The sequence below is a fragment of the Perissodus microlepis genome, chromosome 15 (assembly GCF_051167445.1).
Source record: "Perissodus microlepis isolate ML-2025 ecotype Zambia chromosome 15, ASM5116744v1, whole genome shotgun sequence".
NCBI classification, from domain to species: Eukaryota; Metazoa; Chordata; class Actinopteri; order Cichliformes; family Cichlidae; genus Perissodus; species Perissodus microlepis.
In genome coordinates, this window is record NC_140475.1 from 11,761,868 (window position 1) to 11,781,005 (window position 19,138).

Sequence of the window (19,138 nt, forward strand, 5' to 3'; positions counted from 1 at the left end):
ACTGTAATCCTCACAGCTGAGGTGTGCTTACTGTATTAACTCCTATCTTTATTGTAGTCTTATAACACCTCTGCCTCAATCAGATTTAACGTGCTAAATCTGTGAAATGCTCATAATATTTATAGAACAGCCTAATTTTTCATACCAAGATTCGACAAGGTGCTGGAAACATTACTCGGAGACCACATCATCAGATGTGGTGACTGTGGTTTTGAGTAACTCATTGTTATGTTCAAGAAAGCAATTTGAGGTAAAATTCTCACCCTACCATCCAAATGTTGCAGAAATTGAGGCTTTTCAGAGCAGGCCTAATTTTTCCGATCATCTTTTATCCAATTTTGAAGCACTCGTGTGATATGTAGTCTTTCGTGTTCTTAGACGTGAGTGGCACCTGGTGTGATCTGTTGCTGTAGCCCATCTGCTTTAAGGTTTGACCTATTCTGCATTCATTTTAAGTTGCTATTAAAGTTACTCCTATTTAAGTTACTGTTACCTTCCTATTAGCTCAAAGCTGTCATTCTACTCTAACTTCTAGTCAAGCCATTTTCTCCCAGAGAACTGCCGCTCACTGGATAGTTTCTCTTTTTGTGGGAAAATAGACAGTCTAGCCTAACAATTTAAGACTTCACTTGCACTTATTTAAATTTAAGTCAAGGCAATTCATTTTTATTTATATACCGCCAAATCACAACAACAGTGCCTTCAAGGTGCTTTATATCTTAAGATAAACACCCTATAAAGAGAATCGGATGACCCCTATGAGTAAATGACTTGGCGACAGTGGGAAGGAAAAAAACCCTTTTAACGGGAAAAAGCCTGGGAGGTAGGGGAGGCAGCCATCTGCTGTGACCGGTTGGGGTCACAGAAAAACAATTTTGTAGCCTATGTCACAAACTAAGGATAATGAAACAGTCGAGCTCCAATGTAGGCGACCCTATTTGCCTAACTAAAGGTGCTGTTAGCCCAAACCATATGCTGAATACATTAAACTGCCTTACTTTGGCTCTAAATGGGATCTTGACACACAAATGCTGTTACTAAATGATTAGAAACATATAGCAGAAGGTTTTGCTTGAAACCTCTCAAAGTGTAACTATGTAACCGCAAACAACCATTCATAGCTTCACTGAGTTGAGGATTGAAATATATCCTTGATAAATGAACGTAACGAGATGAGGAGACCAACACTGAGGTGGTTGTTTTCTTGCCAGAGTCCACCCTCAGTGCTGATCTCGTCGTATAATTTCTCTCACATGTGTGTTTTCATTGCATTTAAATCAAATGGCACTCAGCAATATGTGAGGAAACTTAATTTAAAAGACCCAAATAAGGATTTTTCTGTCAAGTCAAGCTAATGGGTTAATACTCCTATTAGTGTTAAAGCTGTAATAAATCAGTTTATATAACACTGAGTCAATTGGCTGTAATGTGGAAGGTGTTAGCTCGCGATTACAAGCCCACAACTGTCACTCATTCATCTTTAAAGCTCAGTGTTTTAAATGATCTGGTCTTTAAAACCGTATCTTATGACCTCATGACAAAGAAAATAAGTGGCTCGCTGGAGAACCTTGTGGATAATGTAGCTGCTCTGTGAAGTTTCGCCCTCAAGATATCCATGTCAAATGCAGTCGGACTTGTTGTTGTGGATCTGTGGTCCATACTGGCTCAGCTGTCAGCCGTACAGTGAGCGCTGCAGTTAAAAACATGTTGCCTCTTGGAGAAAGGAATTGCTATAGGGAAAGAGTCAGAACATGACTACAAGTAACTGGAATTTATCTATTTTATGACAGTACATGGATATTTGGAGATTTTATTTTATAGATCGGTAGGTAGGTAATTTGTTTCAAACAAATAAATAAAATCGTAGTAGTAGCAGCCTGAAAAGGACTAGAACAGTAGACGTTTAATACATAAAACCCCCGAAACAAACACAAAGTAAACTTTATACAGACTTCCTATCTTCTCATTGGCTATAGAACTGTTGACATAACAGGTTTTCATTTCCTCTGTACTGATATTCCTCAGTGTTTTAAAGTGATTTACAGGCTAAACAAAAGAACAGTTGGACTAAAGCAGTTTTTTAATTATAAATTATAAACTGTAAATGCAAACGTCCTGTTAGCAGGTTTGTGGTGTTAAATAAAAACACTTCATCATATTAAGAAACAACCAAACAGCTTTTCATATTACAATACTGTTCTGTCTGCATGATATTTTGTGCTTTAATGAATAATAAATGAAGATATTGCCATAGTTTTCACCATTTTATCTTATTTTTTGCAGATTTATGTTTTAAGGAGAAGTTTGTGCTCCTTCTCAGTGACACCCTGTATGAAAAAGTCTGGCCCTTCAGAAAAAGTCTGGCCCTTCAGCCCCCCACTGATGATGTGACCTTGAATGTTGTTTCTGAGCCAAAACCTGGATCAAACTTATAGATATTAACTGGGCAATAATGTAGGAGTAATTTGAGGCCCAAAGCCATAAAAAAAACAGTCTGCTTTAAGTGCCTCGCTAATTAAAACCATGTTATGCTTCTTAGTCGTCCTCTCTTCTCATACAGGACTCTGAAGCTCAAATTCTTATCGGACGTGAGACGAGGAGGGTCAGCAAAGAGGCTGGATTTGTTATTTCAACCCATTTAGAGAGGCAGGCCCCTGGGGTCAAACACTGGCCAGTGTGGCCTGATTATGATCGTGTCCTGGGGGGTCTTAACTGCGGCCAGGCTGTTGTTGTTGTTTGGCTCCGTTTGCTGTTCAAGTGTAGCAAGCTGCACAGATGAGGGGGTGGGGATGATGAAAAACAGACAATTTGTGGGAGGTATAGAGACGTGGGGTTAAAAGGTTAGCGATGCACTGATGTAGGTAGAGGAGGACATCCCGCCCTCGTGTGTTGTCCTGAAACGGCAGCTAACAGGTGTGCGTGTCTCTGCAGCATTGGTGTCACTCATCGGTTTTTCTTCGCTTTCATCTCTTTCCCATGTGTCTCTCTCTCTGTCTGTTACACACAAGCATGCATGGACACACCGAAAAGATTGTGTTCTGGGGGTTTATTTTTATCCCTTTCTTGTTTAATTAATCGAATTCAATGTCCCCGTGGTCCCTCCTCTCACATCATGTATGTGAACCGGAAATTGAATACAGCTGACAGTCACACAGAGAGACTAATGAGGTTTTCAGGGCTGACTGGCAACGGGCAGCATATGCAACAGAGATGTGGTCTTATTATGGCTCTGCAGTTAATCAAATTTAAATTTCAGGCATAATTTTGTCTTTTTATCTTAAAACGTCTTATGTTTATTCCAGTTCATAGTCTAATTCTTTTTTCTTTTTTAAATTTTGTTTATTTTGTTAAAGTTCAAAGAAGAGTTGTTTGTTTGTTTTAATCCAATAATTTCATATAGTCCATCAGTAATCATGTTAAGTAATCATGGTCAACAATAATTAGAGTTTTTAAGTCATCAGTACCACCGAGCTTAGGCGACGGTGAAGCGTCCATCTGGGATCTGCACCTCCACATTTCCCAGGAATCCCCGCTCCCTCTGGAGTGTTGGTCAGATTTGAGGGAGACTTGCACAATAATAATCACTTATTAGATCTTCATCTGAACTGAGCTCTAGGTCAAGGCCATATTTCTTGATTTACAGCCACTTTTCGATCGTGGCTCAAGAGTTGGCAGTTCGTCTTGTAATCGGAAGGTTGCCGGTTCGAGCCCCGGCTCCGACAGTCTCGGTCGTTGTGTCCTTGGGCAAGACACTTCACCCGTTGCCTACTGGTGGTGGTCAGAGGGCCCGGTGGCGCCAGTGTCCGGCAGCCTCGCCTCTGTCAGTGCGCCCCAGGGCAGCTGTGGCTACAATGTAGCTTGCCATCACCAGTGTGTGAATGTGTGTGTGGATGACTGAATGTAGTGTAAAGTGCTTTGGGGTCCTTAGGGACTACGTAAAGCGCTGTACAAATACAGGCCATTTACCATTTTTCATTTTTACGAGAAGAATTACTCCTCCTCCTTGGGTATTAGTCAGATTTTAGTGAAATGAGATTCATTTGTCCTGGATTTGTCTCTGTTTGAGAGCCTCCTTGAGGCTTAGTTTGTGCAATACAGCCAGCTAATCACAACAAAACTTAGAACCGTCTTTCTGTACTAAACACAGCCTCTGAATTGTGCCGCATCATGAACTGAATGAGCTGCTTATGTCACTGCTGGTCTGGTTGTCATTCGTTTTAGCTCCTAGAAACCAACAGAGACAGTTTAAATATTTTACAAATTACAGGTCATTCACATCTCTGACTCCAGGACCACACCCTTCTTTGAAAATATTGCATGTTTGCACAACAGATAAGGGAGTGTTTTAAATAAATTGCAGATTAAAATGAATGAGCACGAGAGCATGAAGAAGTGAGCATCTTCTGTGAAGCCTTTATTATGTCCTCATGGTCCAGCTACACCTAAATCCTCAGAGTATTGAGTTCTGTAGCCACAGAGGGACAGGCGGTATAAGCACCTGTCAAAGCCTCGAAAATTGCCTTTGTGGTATAATTTCTGCTACAGTAGGTGTCTTCATCTCCACATTTTACCCTGATCACAAGATGCTTGTCCTCTTACTCACCCACTCTGCAGTGTTTGCTACACAGAGGACTCACTCGAGGATAAGTGGAGCCAGCTGTTGATACATTTCAGACAATCGTCGGTTGTAACAACGACAGTTGAGTTGTGGAAATTCTTTATTTTCTCTGTTACGTAAACAAACAGTGGATTTTTTTTTTTTTACCACAGTGAGGTCAGGGACACCACAGCTTTGCTGTTTTTTGGTAAAGTGGGGCCTGCAAGCTGTAAGTGACATATTTCTCCCTCGACACTAAAATGCGAAAAATTTTGGCCACACATAACTTTATTTACAAAGTACAGAGCATGATGGAGGACTGCAGCTTTATCTGTACTATTATTTCTCTAATAAGCTGATCGTGGATTCATGTCATCAGACAAATAAAAATAAGCATTAGATAGTGTTTAATTTATTTTAAATCTTGCTGCTCAGGCAGAGCAGGAGGCGAGCCACTGCTGGGTAAGAAATCAGCACTTCAAAAGGGCTGATTCACTGTATGGTTATCACTGATTTTTAATGTATTTGTTATAGTTGCTGGGTTTCGTCTTATATTTAATGCCGGAGTCTTAATTTGTCTCTTTGTCACTTCCTGTTTTACTTTGAAGGTTGTTTCCTGTGTGAATTGTTCTAGTTTTACTTCCCCCTCTTCTACCTTCTTTATTGTCTATGCAACACTTATTACTTTCTCCTGTGTCTCATCCCCCTGTGTATTTATAGTTCATTCCTCTTGTCAAGTCATCCATTTATGCGCCCGTGTTTCTTGTGATTTGGAATACCGCTCTTTTTTTTTTCTTTTTTTTTTAAATCTCTTGTATGGTTCCTCATGCTTCATTCCTAGTTCCCAGTTTAGTTTATCTGTCTTGGACTTTGACTTTTTTGTCAAATTAAAAGCAGTTCAGTTATTTCCCTCACATGCCTTTGAATCCTGCAACAGGGTCCTCTGACCACCAGACTTAAGGCTGGCCACAGATGACTAAAGAACAATACAAACAGACCAAGACCCCAAAAGTGAAGAAAGTACCAGCCTGGCTGCCGGAGCTCCCAAACACTCGTTTTCTATGTCATACATTTTGTGCTCATCGTGCTGAAATTTTGTATAAATTTCCATGAAATGTCAGGGATCCGACTTTTTTCTAACACAGTGAGAGTGATTTTCTTTGTACATCTCAAACCTCACTAACTGCTAGCCCAGTAGTACAAATACTTGATAAAATGTGGGGCAAACTATGGCGAAGGTTTGTATTCAGAGTGAGAGTTGTCCCTCTGAGCTGCAGCTCGCATGTTTCAAAAGAAACAGCTTTTACTTTGAAGGCAAATTGTCGCATTTCCAGGTTGTAATGCACTTTTCACAGTTTCACTACACCTCGGGGAGCAGATGACCAGTGTTTGTAGACAAGTCTGCCACTAACGTGCAAACTGCAGGCGTCCGCAGCAATAAAGTAGCAACCAAATCAATCACAAGGTTTGTGCCAGAGACCAGTCGGTTACTCCCATTTCTCCATTATGACCCAAATGACTTATGAACAAATGTGTGCCTCTCACCCCAATCATTTTCTCAGCAACTCCCATCAACCACCAGCAACCAGTTGAGGAATACTCATTTTTCCCCCGTGACCTGTGATTGCCAGATTGTAACAGGCTGATCTTTAAACCTGGAGCTTTAATCCACTTGATCCTACATTGTCACCGTGATTATCACATCCAAAGTGGCTGACAAGTTAATGTCACATGGTTAGCAGTCACGTGTCTGCAAAACCTCCATACACTAAACCAGGCTGGACCAACTCCAGGCCTCGAGGAACGGTGTCCTGCTGTTTTAGATTTCACCCTGGGTCAACACACCTGAATTAAATGATTAGTTCATTACCAGGCATGTGAGGAGGTAATTTAGCCATTTGAATCAGCTGTGATGGATCAAGGACACATTTAAAACCTGCAGGACACCGGCCCTCGAGACCTGGGTTTGGACACCACTGCACTAAACCAACAAAACTAAAGGCATTAGCTTGCAGAATTTAAATTAAGTCTAACATTCACATTTTCACTAAAGTTTGACCCGAATGCACTCATTTGTTCTCACACTGTGAGGTCTTTTAAGGTGATGAAATCCAAAGCAAGTTTTACAAGCATATTACTGAGTTTGACTAACTTAATTCTGAACGTGTAAATTATATTTTTTGCAATTTGCAGGTCTTTACCAAACTTAATTTAGACTTTCAGCCAAACACAAGACTGAATGTAACCCTCCTCCATTAAAGATAAAAGAGTAAAAACATTTGGCAGCTACACCATCGCACATAAAAACACACTGGCCCTCTTACAAACATGAGGAGCAGGGAATTATTTCCTTATACAGCTTGTGCCTGTGTGTTTGCTGGGGGGAAAAGTTGACAGATTTATGGTAACGGATGGGTTCCCGAAAGCTGCAGTAAATATACTCCAAGTGGCAAACCTGCTCTGTTTATAGAGCAGAAGTGGATGAGATAGCTGGAGTGAAAGAGGGCAGAAAAACCTTTCCACCTTGTAATCCCCAGAAACATTAGACTGACTTAGTGCTTTGCTAGTTCACCTCAAACCACACAGAGGCGCAGGTGTTGAGTTTGCGCACCTGAGCAGAGTTAATGGGATGTGGAATCAGCGAGAGTGTTCGTCGGGGGGTCTTGTCAGGCTTTGATCTTTGGTATGTACTGAATGTGGGGGTCAGGGATAATAGTTTGGGGGCTGGCAGGGGTGAAGAAACATGAAGAGAGAAGGAGGACGTAAGCGACGGCAGACATGATGGTGTCATGGCCCCCAGAAACCTCCTGGTGGGAACTGATAGAAATGTCACAAAAAGTACTGGAAATTTTTAAACCCCTGTCTTTATCTTTCCTGTCTCCGTGTTTCCCAGTCACCCCTTCTGCCCGTGTCATCCCCCTTTCGTTTGCTCAGAGACCCTTTCCACACCTCGGAGGTCAGAGGTTGTCGCGTTAACTATCCCGGGCAAAATACGAGTCCACTGGGAGCCTTTAAGCCTGTTATCTCATTCGCCCAGTTTGCTTTTGTGTGCATGTGTCCTTTTGAGAATAATCCTGACATCCCAGCTAGTGTTACTAAACTTCAGCACAGCCATTTACACAGACAGTTAGAAGACTTCTTAATATTTGGGCTAGGTTTTCCTCTTTACTGCATAATTCCCATTATAATGGCAACAAAATGACTATGAAGGCTGGATGGAGTAAATTTACTGCCATTTCTACTTTATCCTTACTGTGTGTTATGGGTCTTTGAAGACTTCAAGCTTTTAAGCCGACTTGATATTAACTTGTTGCATAAATTGCAATAGAGCAGTGGTTCCCAAACTTTTTTTGCTGGGCCCCCCTTTGTTTTGCAAGAAAAATGTTCGCAGGAGCTCAGTGTTTAGTCAGCATTCAAGGACAGCAATATTTGCATAGTATTTTTACTGACATATAGTGCACATATGTTTTGGGCAAAAACATTTTTGAATATTAAAATACGAACATTTTTAGCCAGTGCCAATGCAAAACTTGATCTGCCAATTAAAAAAAGAAAATAATCTTCTCACAGACTGGTGTTTGATTTTGAAACAGGAAAAAAGTGGGGGAACAAATGAAAAGACTAACATTTGAATGAAACCTGAAAGCAAGTAAATACTTTCTATGCTGCCTTATGGTAAACTTTGGTAATATTGATGTATAAAGAACAACACTGGCTGATGATGAAATACAGTCAGCTGGCATGGTGACACTGCCAGTATTAACCTGCAGGGCTGGACTGAGACAAAAAATTGGGCATTTTGACTAGAGACCGGCCCACCAGGTATTAAAGCCATAAAGCCTTTGAATGAAAACAGACGCTGTTGTGACAGTGATGTACACTGTCTTTTTGGTATATGTATGATTTCTATACATTTTACGTCAGATAAAAACTTTGTTCGCAAGATTCAGATAATTATTTAATAAAAGCTAGACATTTTAAATGAGAATAAGAAAGAAAAATATTTATTTGTGCCCCCCTCTCCCTGTAAATGCCCTACCTGGCCCCCTGGCATAACTTTGCTAGACCCGCCCCTGCACAGTTACCAGCTGTCAGCTACTTAGAAAAGGATCCTGGTGTTATTTGTCTCTCAGAACCTGTTTCTCCATCACCTGTTCAGCTCTGATGATTCAGTAAGGACATCTCCTGGTTTCATCTTCATGTTTCCATCTCACCACATATCCAAACCAAAATCATGACCAGCAGTTTTTACAGCTGTGGCTCCAGCAAACATCAGCTGATACTAGAAATTAATATTAAATAAATTCTAACAACAGCTGATCAAGCTTAAACGTGCTGCTGTTGTTTACCGCGACATCCGCTGGTTTCCTCTTTCTGGCGCAAAGTGGGCGATCAGCTGATCATTGATCAGTTTCATGATTGAAGTAGGAACAGGAGAGGGAGGGGAGAGAATGAGCGAAGAAGAGGCAGCTGCAGCGTAAAGACACAGAATAACTCCAGCTTTATGTCTTTTTCATTATAGCGAAAGTACGGGACAAACTGTGTCTCTTTTCAGCTCAATACGAAAAGCGTGATATTTTCTCCATTCCATTTTTAAGAAGCCGTTGGCAACTCTACTAACTAAACTTATGAATAAAATAAAGTTCACTATCATTAACATCACAGCACCCACCCAGCTGTATAGAAACTCCGTCATGCTAGCTAGTACACAGTACGAATTACTGTAACTGACTGTAAAAAGTCAGCACAACAAAAATAAACTACCCCTAAACTTGGTTTATATCTGACCCAGATAGACTGCAGGTCATAACTTCTTACCTGAAGTTCAGTTCACCTGACACTCGGACCAGCGGCCGCCTCGGGTCTCTCCTCCTGCCTCCCCTCCTGCCTCCCCTTCCCTCATCCACCTGCTGGCCTCTGTGGAAGCTCCGCCATAGCCACCACCAAACAACTGAGTTATTTTTACACATCAGCCAGCATCTGGCCAATCCACCACCTCTCATTGTTCATGCCGTTACAAAAAAAAAAAAGAAAAAGTCATCAGCCCACCGGGCAAATGCCCGGTATGCCCGATGGCCAGTCCAGCTATGTTAACCTGCAACCAAATCTGCAGCTCCATACAGCTATGTTACGACTTGGATTATATCTTATAACTCATAACTCTTATGCTAGCTCCCCCCAGTAGCCTACTGTCTGAAATATTCGATGGTTGCAATAATTCTTTAAGTGTTATTTTTTCCTTGGTATTCTAATTTCACCGAAGTTTACTAAACTCAACAAACTTAATATTACTTACAGGGACATTTATTCTCTCCTCATTTTCTTTCGCCGAAAAATTGTTTTCTGCTGTGCCGTCTTTCGTGCTTGGCTCTCCAAGTCCTACCTTTGCTAACATTATGCTTATAGTGCAGAAGCTGATGCTGCATTCACTTACACTCGGATATCTGAGCTTCACTGTGAAAACATAATCGTACATTTGATATTTGATTGAATTTTATTGTTTTAGCTTCAGGGTGGCACCTGGGGTGGCCAGTCTGGTTGGGGGGGTGGCCTGATTATCATCACCCCAGGCCACCCCGCTGGACACGCCACTGCTCCATTTAGAAAGGCAGGGGCGTCACCGTGTAATTATTTTACATGTAGTTGTTTTTTTCCTGTGTAATAATATTCAACATAGCTATCAATACATTTTTCAAAAAATGCCTCTCTGTGCAAAATGGGTTTAAAAACATAAACAGCTGTGGGAGACTGTTAGTCTGTGATTTGAACCGGGGGAACAAATCGTGGCAGGATCAGCCTGATATTATTTGTATCCCACTGTAACTTTACTGTATAAAGAGCTAACATCTCCAAAATGTCAGGAGTAGTTAGTCATTACAACAAGTGTTTGTGAACTAAAAATCAAGAATGTGGGATACTGTTTGTCCCTGATTTGAAGAGCCCAGCGTGTGCTCCCGACGAAGGGAAAACCAATTCTGCAGGGGAGGCCTACCTTGGCACTTGTGCAAGTGAAACCAAAGGGCAGATATGCTTCACCATATTTTCTAGTCTTTGGCTTAGAATGAAGTTGGTTTGGAAACATATTCAGCGATGCTTCATCTCCTGCTTTGCGTTTGTGTGGGCGCCCCGTGCTAGCAGTGTTCAAGCGTTGGTTTTTCTTCCCTTTTCATACCGCACCCCCCCGCAATGGCTCTGCGCCCCCCCTAGGGGGCGGGCCCCACACTTTGGGAAGGTCTGCGATAGAGCTTCAAAAGAACAGGTGTTTTCGATTAGACTGTAACAAATCCAGACTATAAACCCAAAAGATTCTGCTGTTTTTCTACATGTGAGCTCCTAAATCAATTTCACCAACAATTCAAGGGTCATTTAACTGTAGACTGTTAGATATCATCATAAAGACATCCCTGGACTGTTTTATCTGGAGATTTAAAGGAAAAAGGAGGGTCATCAAACTTTATTTACAGAACTTAATATCTTAGACTACATGCTTGGTTTTAAGACGTAACATGCCATTGGTGGCACCCTCTTTTTTCCCCATTAGCTTCATTCTCCTGCTTTCTGTATAAAGGATATAAATCTCCTCTGTTGCCCTTTGTGAAGTGATTTAGAAGACAGCAGGTTGTCTCTATGCTGGAGCCAATGAGCAAAGGCGCAGCCAAGAAGTAAATGAAAGAGCCAGATAAGAGGAATAGGAAAAAAATAGATAAAATGAAGATAAAAGTGAAAGCACAAAGAAAATCTATTCTGAATCCTTTTGCTTTCACAGACTAATTACAATTTAAATTATTCCTTTAATGAAGGTGCACTAAACCTCATGGATTTATAGAGAATGGTCTGAAAACGAGAAAATATCCCATGAGCAGGAGCTTTCTGGGTAGAAGTGACTTGTTGATGGCAAAAGTAACTCAAAATTACAGTGAAGGTATGCAGAAATCCAGCTCTAAAGACACAACGTGTCAAACCTTGACACAGATGTGCTACAGCAGCAGAAACCACTTCTGTCAGCTAAGAACAGGAAACCGAGGCTGTAGTTTGCATGGGCTTACCAAATTTGGGCAACAAAAGAATAGAAAACGGTTGCCTGACTTCTGTCACAAAGCTTAAATGATCTCAAACTGCTTTCTTCAGCATGAGAGTGAGTTCACTGTACTCAAATGACCTCCACAGTCACCAGATCTCTACTTTGGTTTCTGATATATGTTAGACATCATGCCCATCTGCCAGTGCAGGTCAATTCAAATAAACTGCAGCTTAAACTGCAGTGTAAATGGTGACTCAGCAGGTTTGGTAAGTGCTACAAAAAAGTGCTTAATGCATGTGTAATCCCTCAAGTGGAAGAGGCTGAAGAAAAGGAAGGGGAAGATTAAATCACTCTGTGAGTGCTAGGCTGCTTGGGATAAATGAACACGAGACCAGGAACATATTAGAAGTGGTGAAAGGGGCTGTAAGAGAGGAAGGAGGTGTTTACTACTACTCGCTCTCTCTGACTCTGTGCTACCCTACCTCATGAATACTACAAGTAAACATATGCATCCATGTGTACTGTGTCTTATCTTGCTGTTTTGTCAGTTTATGCGGTCTCATTCTAGACAGCAAAAATAATCAAATCTATTCATAGACAGAAATGTGACTTCTCAAATGTTTTTCATTGGGCTAAATTAAATCTGATCATATTACACAGGAGACGAGACAAGAGAAAACAACAGCATGGAAAAAAACAAGAGGAGATTATTTTTTCCATGCTGTTGTTTTCATAAGCAGACATTTCGTTATGTGGCCGTTCCTTGTGCACGTTTTTTCCCCAGCAGGAAGTCTGTCTTTAGATCTTTGTGGCACACCATGCTGACCAGACAGACATCAAAAAATGCACAACTGGCAGTGAAACGGCGACTGATTGCGTCCAAACACTCAAAAAAGGAATTCAGAGTTACACTTTTCGGTGTTTGGGCCGGTTCACTTTCAGTTCAACGCAATAATGAAATGCAAGCGAAATTCCTTTAATACCAAGAAAATTTTCAATCTTCAAGAATTTATATATGACATAATATGACATTACTGAATGTCTTTCCTTACCTGGTCACATAGATAGTATTACCTTTCATATGACATTAAAAACCTTGACAAAAAGAAACCCTATCCTTGCTCAGCATCATTGTTGGGTAAGATTAAAAAAAAGGCATAAACAGCAAAATTGAGACTAATTTGATGCAAAATAAACCTAAGATATCATCTGTTTGCTCATGTGGTTCAGGTCAGAGATTTGTAAAGGAGATGAAATTCCAATCTAAAGACAACCCAAGTTTAAAATTGATTGTTAAGTGTCGCTGCGGTTTCTATAGGAATTTGCATTTATTTTCTCTAGAAAGTATGACATTAAATCTACATCTTCCCAAATTTTACATGCCCATCCATTCATGTGTACATATACCCAACCAGAGTAAAATTTCAATATTTGAATATTTTAGATATTATATCAAATGCAAACTTTTTACTTTTTTAATTGAATTTTCTTAAATATTTTGCTGAACTACAGTATAAACCTCATCTTGAAGCCAGCTCTGGTGGTAATAATAAGCCTATTTATTAGCAAATTATTGGAAAAATTCTAGAAAGTCAGTTCAGATGCTTATTGTGTAAATTACAATTTTTTATCCTCATCAATTCCACTGAGACTTCCCTTTTAAAGGTCTGTGATGATCTTTTAATGGTATCAGGTACTTAATAGGCTTAAGGTTTGGGCTGGTATCTCTGGCTCGGCATTAAACAGCTTTTCCACATATTTATCTGGCAGGAATTTATTTGTTAGCCTGAGTTCTCCTCTAACACTATTTTTCTAAACTGTGGGGTCTTGACTGTTCTCACTTTTTATTACTTTGATAATAACTTTGTGGATATATGTCTGTGAAAAACACTTTATGAATCAACTTTACTTTCTTATTTGTAGTTAAGGATAGACAGCGTTAGCAGTTTTTGTTAAAAACTGAACTGTGGTTGTTTGTGGTTAGAAATAAAAACAAAAGAGAAACGTGATAATGAAAAGACATGCAGACATTAATTGCAAGGTTAATCCTGTGTGATGACCAGAAACGCTGCACCCACAACCACCACCCTCATTGCATTTCAAAATTATGAGATGCAAATTCTTTCCAAATATGGATAAATTCTTAGGGATACTTTCCCTTGCCCACCATGTGCGGGTAAGGGACGTGAACATTTGGAGAAGGTGGAGTCAGGTGTTAGTGGACCTGTGGAATTTTGGTGAAGGGGACAAGGAATCCTGGGAATGTCGCAGGGTTGGAGGTGAGCTGGTGGCTCGCGTGCTAAATGTGATCACAGGTCCTGATGGCTTGAAAAGGACAAAAATGACAGACCCACCCTCCCCTGCATGCAAGCATTTGACTGAGTGAAGATTTCATTTAACATTAATGGGGTATAAATGCTCTTTTTACCCTGTTTTGCGAGCGAACCTTAGACACAGATCTAGACGGTGGGATCCTACAGACATTGTTGCTCAGAAACTCCAGGAACTTTTGAGAGCTGTGTTTGAAAGCTCGTGCACTGGTTGTAGTTAGGGTTTTAATCGGTGAAAGATGTCAAAATTAAAGGAAAAAATGATGTCTTGCAGCAAATTGCAGCTTGCATGATGCACATATTGTGAAACAGGCCTCACAGTTCCAAAAACAACTCACATTTGTTGGCTTTGAGTCATTTATTTCTCTTTTCGATAGATCAGAGCAGCCTTTGAATCAGATAAGGATTAGAAATTTTCTTTCTTCTAGTATAGAAAATTGAGAAGTCAAACAAGCGGTTGGCAAATTTTCACTCGAGTATCACATTCCTGGATGGATGAACGTTTTAGTACGAGTGAAAGAAGAATCAAATGGTTCATGACGTCACGACGAGGTACTGAACTTTGCTGTACGAGCTGGGCGAGGATTAAAACTTAGACTGCATTGTGCTTTTCAAGTAAACATGTTTTCAGATGACTGATTTCACAGCTCATTATAAGCCAATACAAACAAGTAAGATATTTGACCAATTCAACAAAGTTCAGTGTACTGAAATGTTCATGGTTGCAGTATTGACAGAGTTCAGAGGCAATTATGAGACTTTTGTACATCTAGATCTTCTGTATAATGTAGCCAAATGTCATAAGTTGGTGTTCTTGGTAACAGAAAAGAAAAAATAAGATTAGTACTTTAAAAGATCACAGATCAAATAAAACCATAAATATAAACCATGTCAGCCAAGGATCTATTGGCTGATCTTTAACATTGCAGGAAATTTCTCTGATCAAACTTCAGCTTCATTGTTTTAAATCTAAAATAATTAAATTTAATCTGTTTTTCTGTCTTGTTGTCCTCGTCCTTTCCATTTGTCCTTGTACACCAAGTGGTTACACCACCATGTCGGTCATCCCTCCAGCTGATGATTGATTCTCCCTGCACTCTCCTAATCTGGTCCCATTTTCTTTTAGTTCATCCCTCTGACCTGTCCCAAGCAGATTGTTTCCTTTGTGGTGTCATTTTTCAGGGCTTTCCTAGAGAACTCGGGAATAGAGGCCGACTTGTCCATTAGTTATATTAGCACCTCAGTGGGGAGGCTCTGGTTCCTTTTCCCCAGGCTGGGAAGGACAAAAGCTTGGGCCTGCCTGCAATTGTCCACCTGTCAGTCAGAGTTGGTGGCAGCCAGAAAAACTGTCAGTGCTCAGATCCTCAGATAAGAGTCCTGTGAACCCGGCTGTGTGTTGTTAACTCTGTTAACACACTCGTCCATGATACAAAAAACAAGTAAGAAAAGCCACTTTAAAAAAAACAACCCAGTAAATTATTGCTGTGATTTTGGTGTATTTTCTCTTTTTCTGAGTACTAAAGAATTACTGTAGCTATTTTCAAGATTTGGTCAATGTTTGCTTTGTAAAATAATTACTTCAGTGTGGTGAATTTGATGTTAATTTAATTTAATGAGAGGCTATTGAGCAAAGAGGCCATTAGGTTAGTTGACTCAAACCCAAATTTTACATCATTACTATCCAATTTTTAATGAATCACTAAGAATAATAAAAAAAAAAGGAGTATGTAACCATAGTTTTTGCTTTTTTTTGTTAAATTTGGCTCAGTAGCATCAACAAACCCTGGTTTGTTCAATTCACCAACAAAACTAGCTTTGGTATTTAACATTTCTAAATTGGCTTGAGGTTTTTTCTTGCACAAAGACAGGAAACAAATGAAAACAGTTTGCTGGGTCAAATTACAGCTCCAACACTCTCATACCAACACCTGGAAAGCTCTTAGAATAACATTTTGAATATTGTTTGCTTAATCCATAAACAAACTGTTACAGTCTGTGGTTTTATAGGGAGTTTAACAAATGTTGTGGGTGGTCAGACAGCCTGCTGCCAAGGAATACTTCCAGCAAGCAATTTCTATTGCTAAGTCAGTTGTTGTTTTACATTTCTTCCCATTTACAGATTAAACAAACACTATAACGCTTGATAATTAGAAAGCTTTCGAGGTTTTGGTGGTGTGTCTGTGAGCTTCTCCTCATGCCCAATTATTCCCAGTCTCTATGCTAAGCTACAGAAAGCTAAACGAGTCTCTTGCTGCCCTAGCATCACAGTGACCACAGAGAAAACATAAGCAACATTAAAGAATCTGTAAAGTTTCTTTAAGTTAAGTTTGATTGTGTTACTTGTTGAGTAAATGCTTCCCCTTCTTCCAGTTTTTGTATTAGCTTGTGCTAAGCTAAGCTGCTATATCCAATGCTAGCTTTATGCTTAGCAAACGGAAAACAGATATCTTAAAGTCGGGAAATATATGTGTATCCACATATGTAAAACTTTCCCTTTAAAGAGAATTAACGGCACTATGCTATATGTGTGAAATGTCTTTATTTGTTTTTCTTTGCTCTTCTTTTCAGTCTTTGCAGAAGAATGGACAAATCTCCAGCATGACTAGCCTGAACGGACACTCGGAGGACAACACGCTAGCAGAAGGTGTGTATGCGTGTGTGTTTCTGTATTGCTAGGAGTGTTTATTTACTCTGTGTGTGATTTTGGGAGCTGTTTCTTTGGTGAATGTGGTTAAGCGGTGACCATGTGTATGGGTGTTTGTGTCTGGGGTTTTGTCCTATGTCTTAAGCAGCAGCAGAAGGTAAGCTTGTTTGTGTGAGGTCTGCTTTCAGTGTGTGTGCGTGAAGAATTCTTGTGTGCAAATGTCTTCATGGCTTTGCATGATCTAGTTGAAACTAACCTAATCCCTTTGTCAACACACAGGGGACAGCTACATGAGCTTTTCCCACTGGAGCCGCACACACTCGCTCTCACATGCCCACATGCCCACATACCAAGATACTCCTTTACTCTCTTTTTTAATCTTTAGCTTAGCAGTTTACTGGATTTGAACTGAACTTGCATTCGCTTCTTTTGTGAATATACATATAGCTCTTGAAAAATGGCAGAAATCTAACTATTTTGTTCAATAAAATTAAGAGTAACATTTATTTCCCAAAAGAAAACATAAAAATATTGATTGGTAGAAGATTCTTTATACAGAAGTAAGCCTCATTTGTTATTTTCTGACAAATGAGACCTACTAAAGAGAAATGGTTTATTTTGAAAGATATTCTAAGGAAATTGTAAATCAGTTATCTTTTAAAAACATTAAACAGTAATAAACTGTGTAAATTTGTTTTAACATGTGCATCAACCTGCTCTGTTCATCTCCTGCAGCGCCTGTCCATCACTAAAGCTGCGTTTGTTTATTTTTAATGCTATCTCTATCATGTCCCGCTCAGTCTGGGATGGCTGCAAGGGCACGTACACCCTCCCTAAATATTTATCAGGCCATGACCCGGGGCCCTGCACAAAGCAACCTGTGCACTTCATAATATGTTATGGCCCAGGGGAAGGAGTAACCCTATACTACTTAAAACACAGAGATATGTCACATACCACTCTGTCAAATAACCTATTTAATAAGGTATTTAATGAAGCAAATCTGTCCATCCATAAAGTAACCCAATACTCTTCTCAGTGCCAAAGTACAGGTTGTATGAGTTGATGTGGCATGTAGACTAGAGCGAGTAATTCTGTTGAGAAAGTACTTGCTTCTGTGGCCCTGTACTCTAATTTAATCACTATTTGGAAATTTATAGAGCAGAAAAGAGGGTATTCAGATGTTTACCTTATTGGATGTACTTGGATCTTATGCACAAATAGAAACTGCTGATTAGTTAATTTATTTGTAGAAAACCAAATAATTTAATTTAGGTTAAAATAATTAAATTTTTTGAACACAAGTGACTCGTTTGTTTCTGAAGACCTGATTTTCTAACCCTCAATCTTAGACTTTTGGCTGTAGTCAGTTTAAAATCATCTGTGATAAATGAGGGGTGTCTCTAACAATATACCCTGATTTTTCTTCTTTTTCAAGATTTTTTTTTATTAATTAAGTCTTTAAACTAGCGATTAAGACCATGACCATCAGGAAGGTACGTACTGAAGGTCACAGATCAAGTGAAAAACTTGGTAATTTTATCCTTAACCTCTTTAAATTTGGGCTTTTTTAAAGCCAGAGGAGTCACCTTGTGCTGGCCATTACACAAATTTGGTTTAAAGCACTGGCTTCACTTTTCAGCTCCAGAAGCTATTTTATACCCAGGCTTAAGATCCGGGGTCAATCCTGCTAATTGTTCCAAATTGGAAAGTTAAAAATGTACATGGAGATTCACTTGAACCCAATACATATATATAATATTTCTTTAAAAAAAAAAAAAAATCAAATTTGTCTTTTGTTTGACTTTGACAAAAAAAGAATGCCTTATTTGACCCCATTCCACCTGATGTTCTCAGTAAGCCGGACCTAAACAAAAAAGACAAAAACTGAAAACATCAGAGGTTCTGAAGAACTTTCAAGGCTACAGATTAGAATAGTACATGGGAGTGAAAGGAAGAGAGATACACAATACACAGAGAGAGAAGATAGAGGAGCAAAAGGTATGGAAGGATTTCATATCCCAGCAGCGCTCTTCCTCTTGCGCAGCCTGATAAAGGCAGCAATGCATTGTGGGAGACAGGAAGAGAAACGGAATCTTTCCGATAACAGCAAAAAACAACAAAAGACTGGATGTAGATCAAAAGACCCGACACACATGCAAACGCACAACCATAATCTCTCTCTATCAGGTAAAACAGAGTGTTTATAGTTAGGAGGCCAGCCCGGGCATGAAACTCCCCAAACACATCACACATAAGCCAGTAGTGTAGTGGCCTAGTTGAAGATGCCTCCTAATATGATAAAAATCCATATGTAGGTGATCAAGAAGCAAAACATATATGTTAGATATATGTTTAGAAATGATATGTTTAGCATATATGTTAAACTCACTTTCCAGTGCCTTTGTCAGCAGTCAACACGCATGAACCAGCCACTAACTAAAGTAGTATATAAATAAATAGCATATAAATAACTGAATTCAACCTAGTACCAATTTACTCAAAACTCAGCACAGTATTTGTGAAAGAGCAAATGTGTGGTCTAG

General features: G+C 39.7%; 1 protein-coding gene across 1 annotated transcript in view; it reads left to right on the top strand.

Moving 5' to 3' along the window:
- akap12b (A kinase (PRKA) anchor protein 12b) overlaps positions 1-19,138 on the top strand; it is a 51,623-nt gene that overhangs the window by 12,971 nt on the left and 19,514 nt on the right. The window contains exon 2 of the mRNA XM_084952881.1: positions 16,517-16,592. Within this exon, the coding sequence (XP_084809007.1) occupies positions 16,517-16,592 (76 nt within the window). The remainder of the gene's footprint in view (positions 1-16,516; positions 16,593-19,138) is intronic.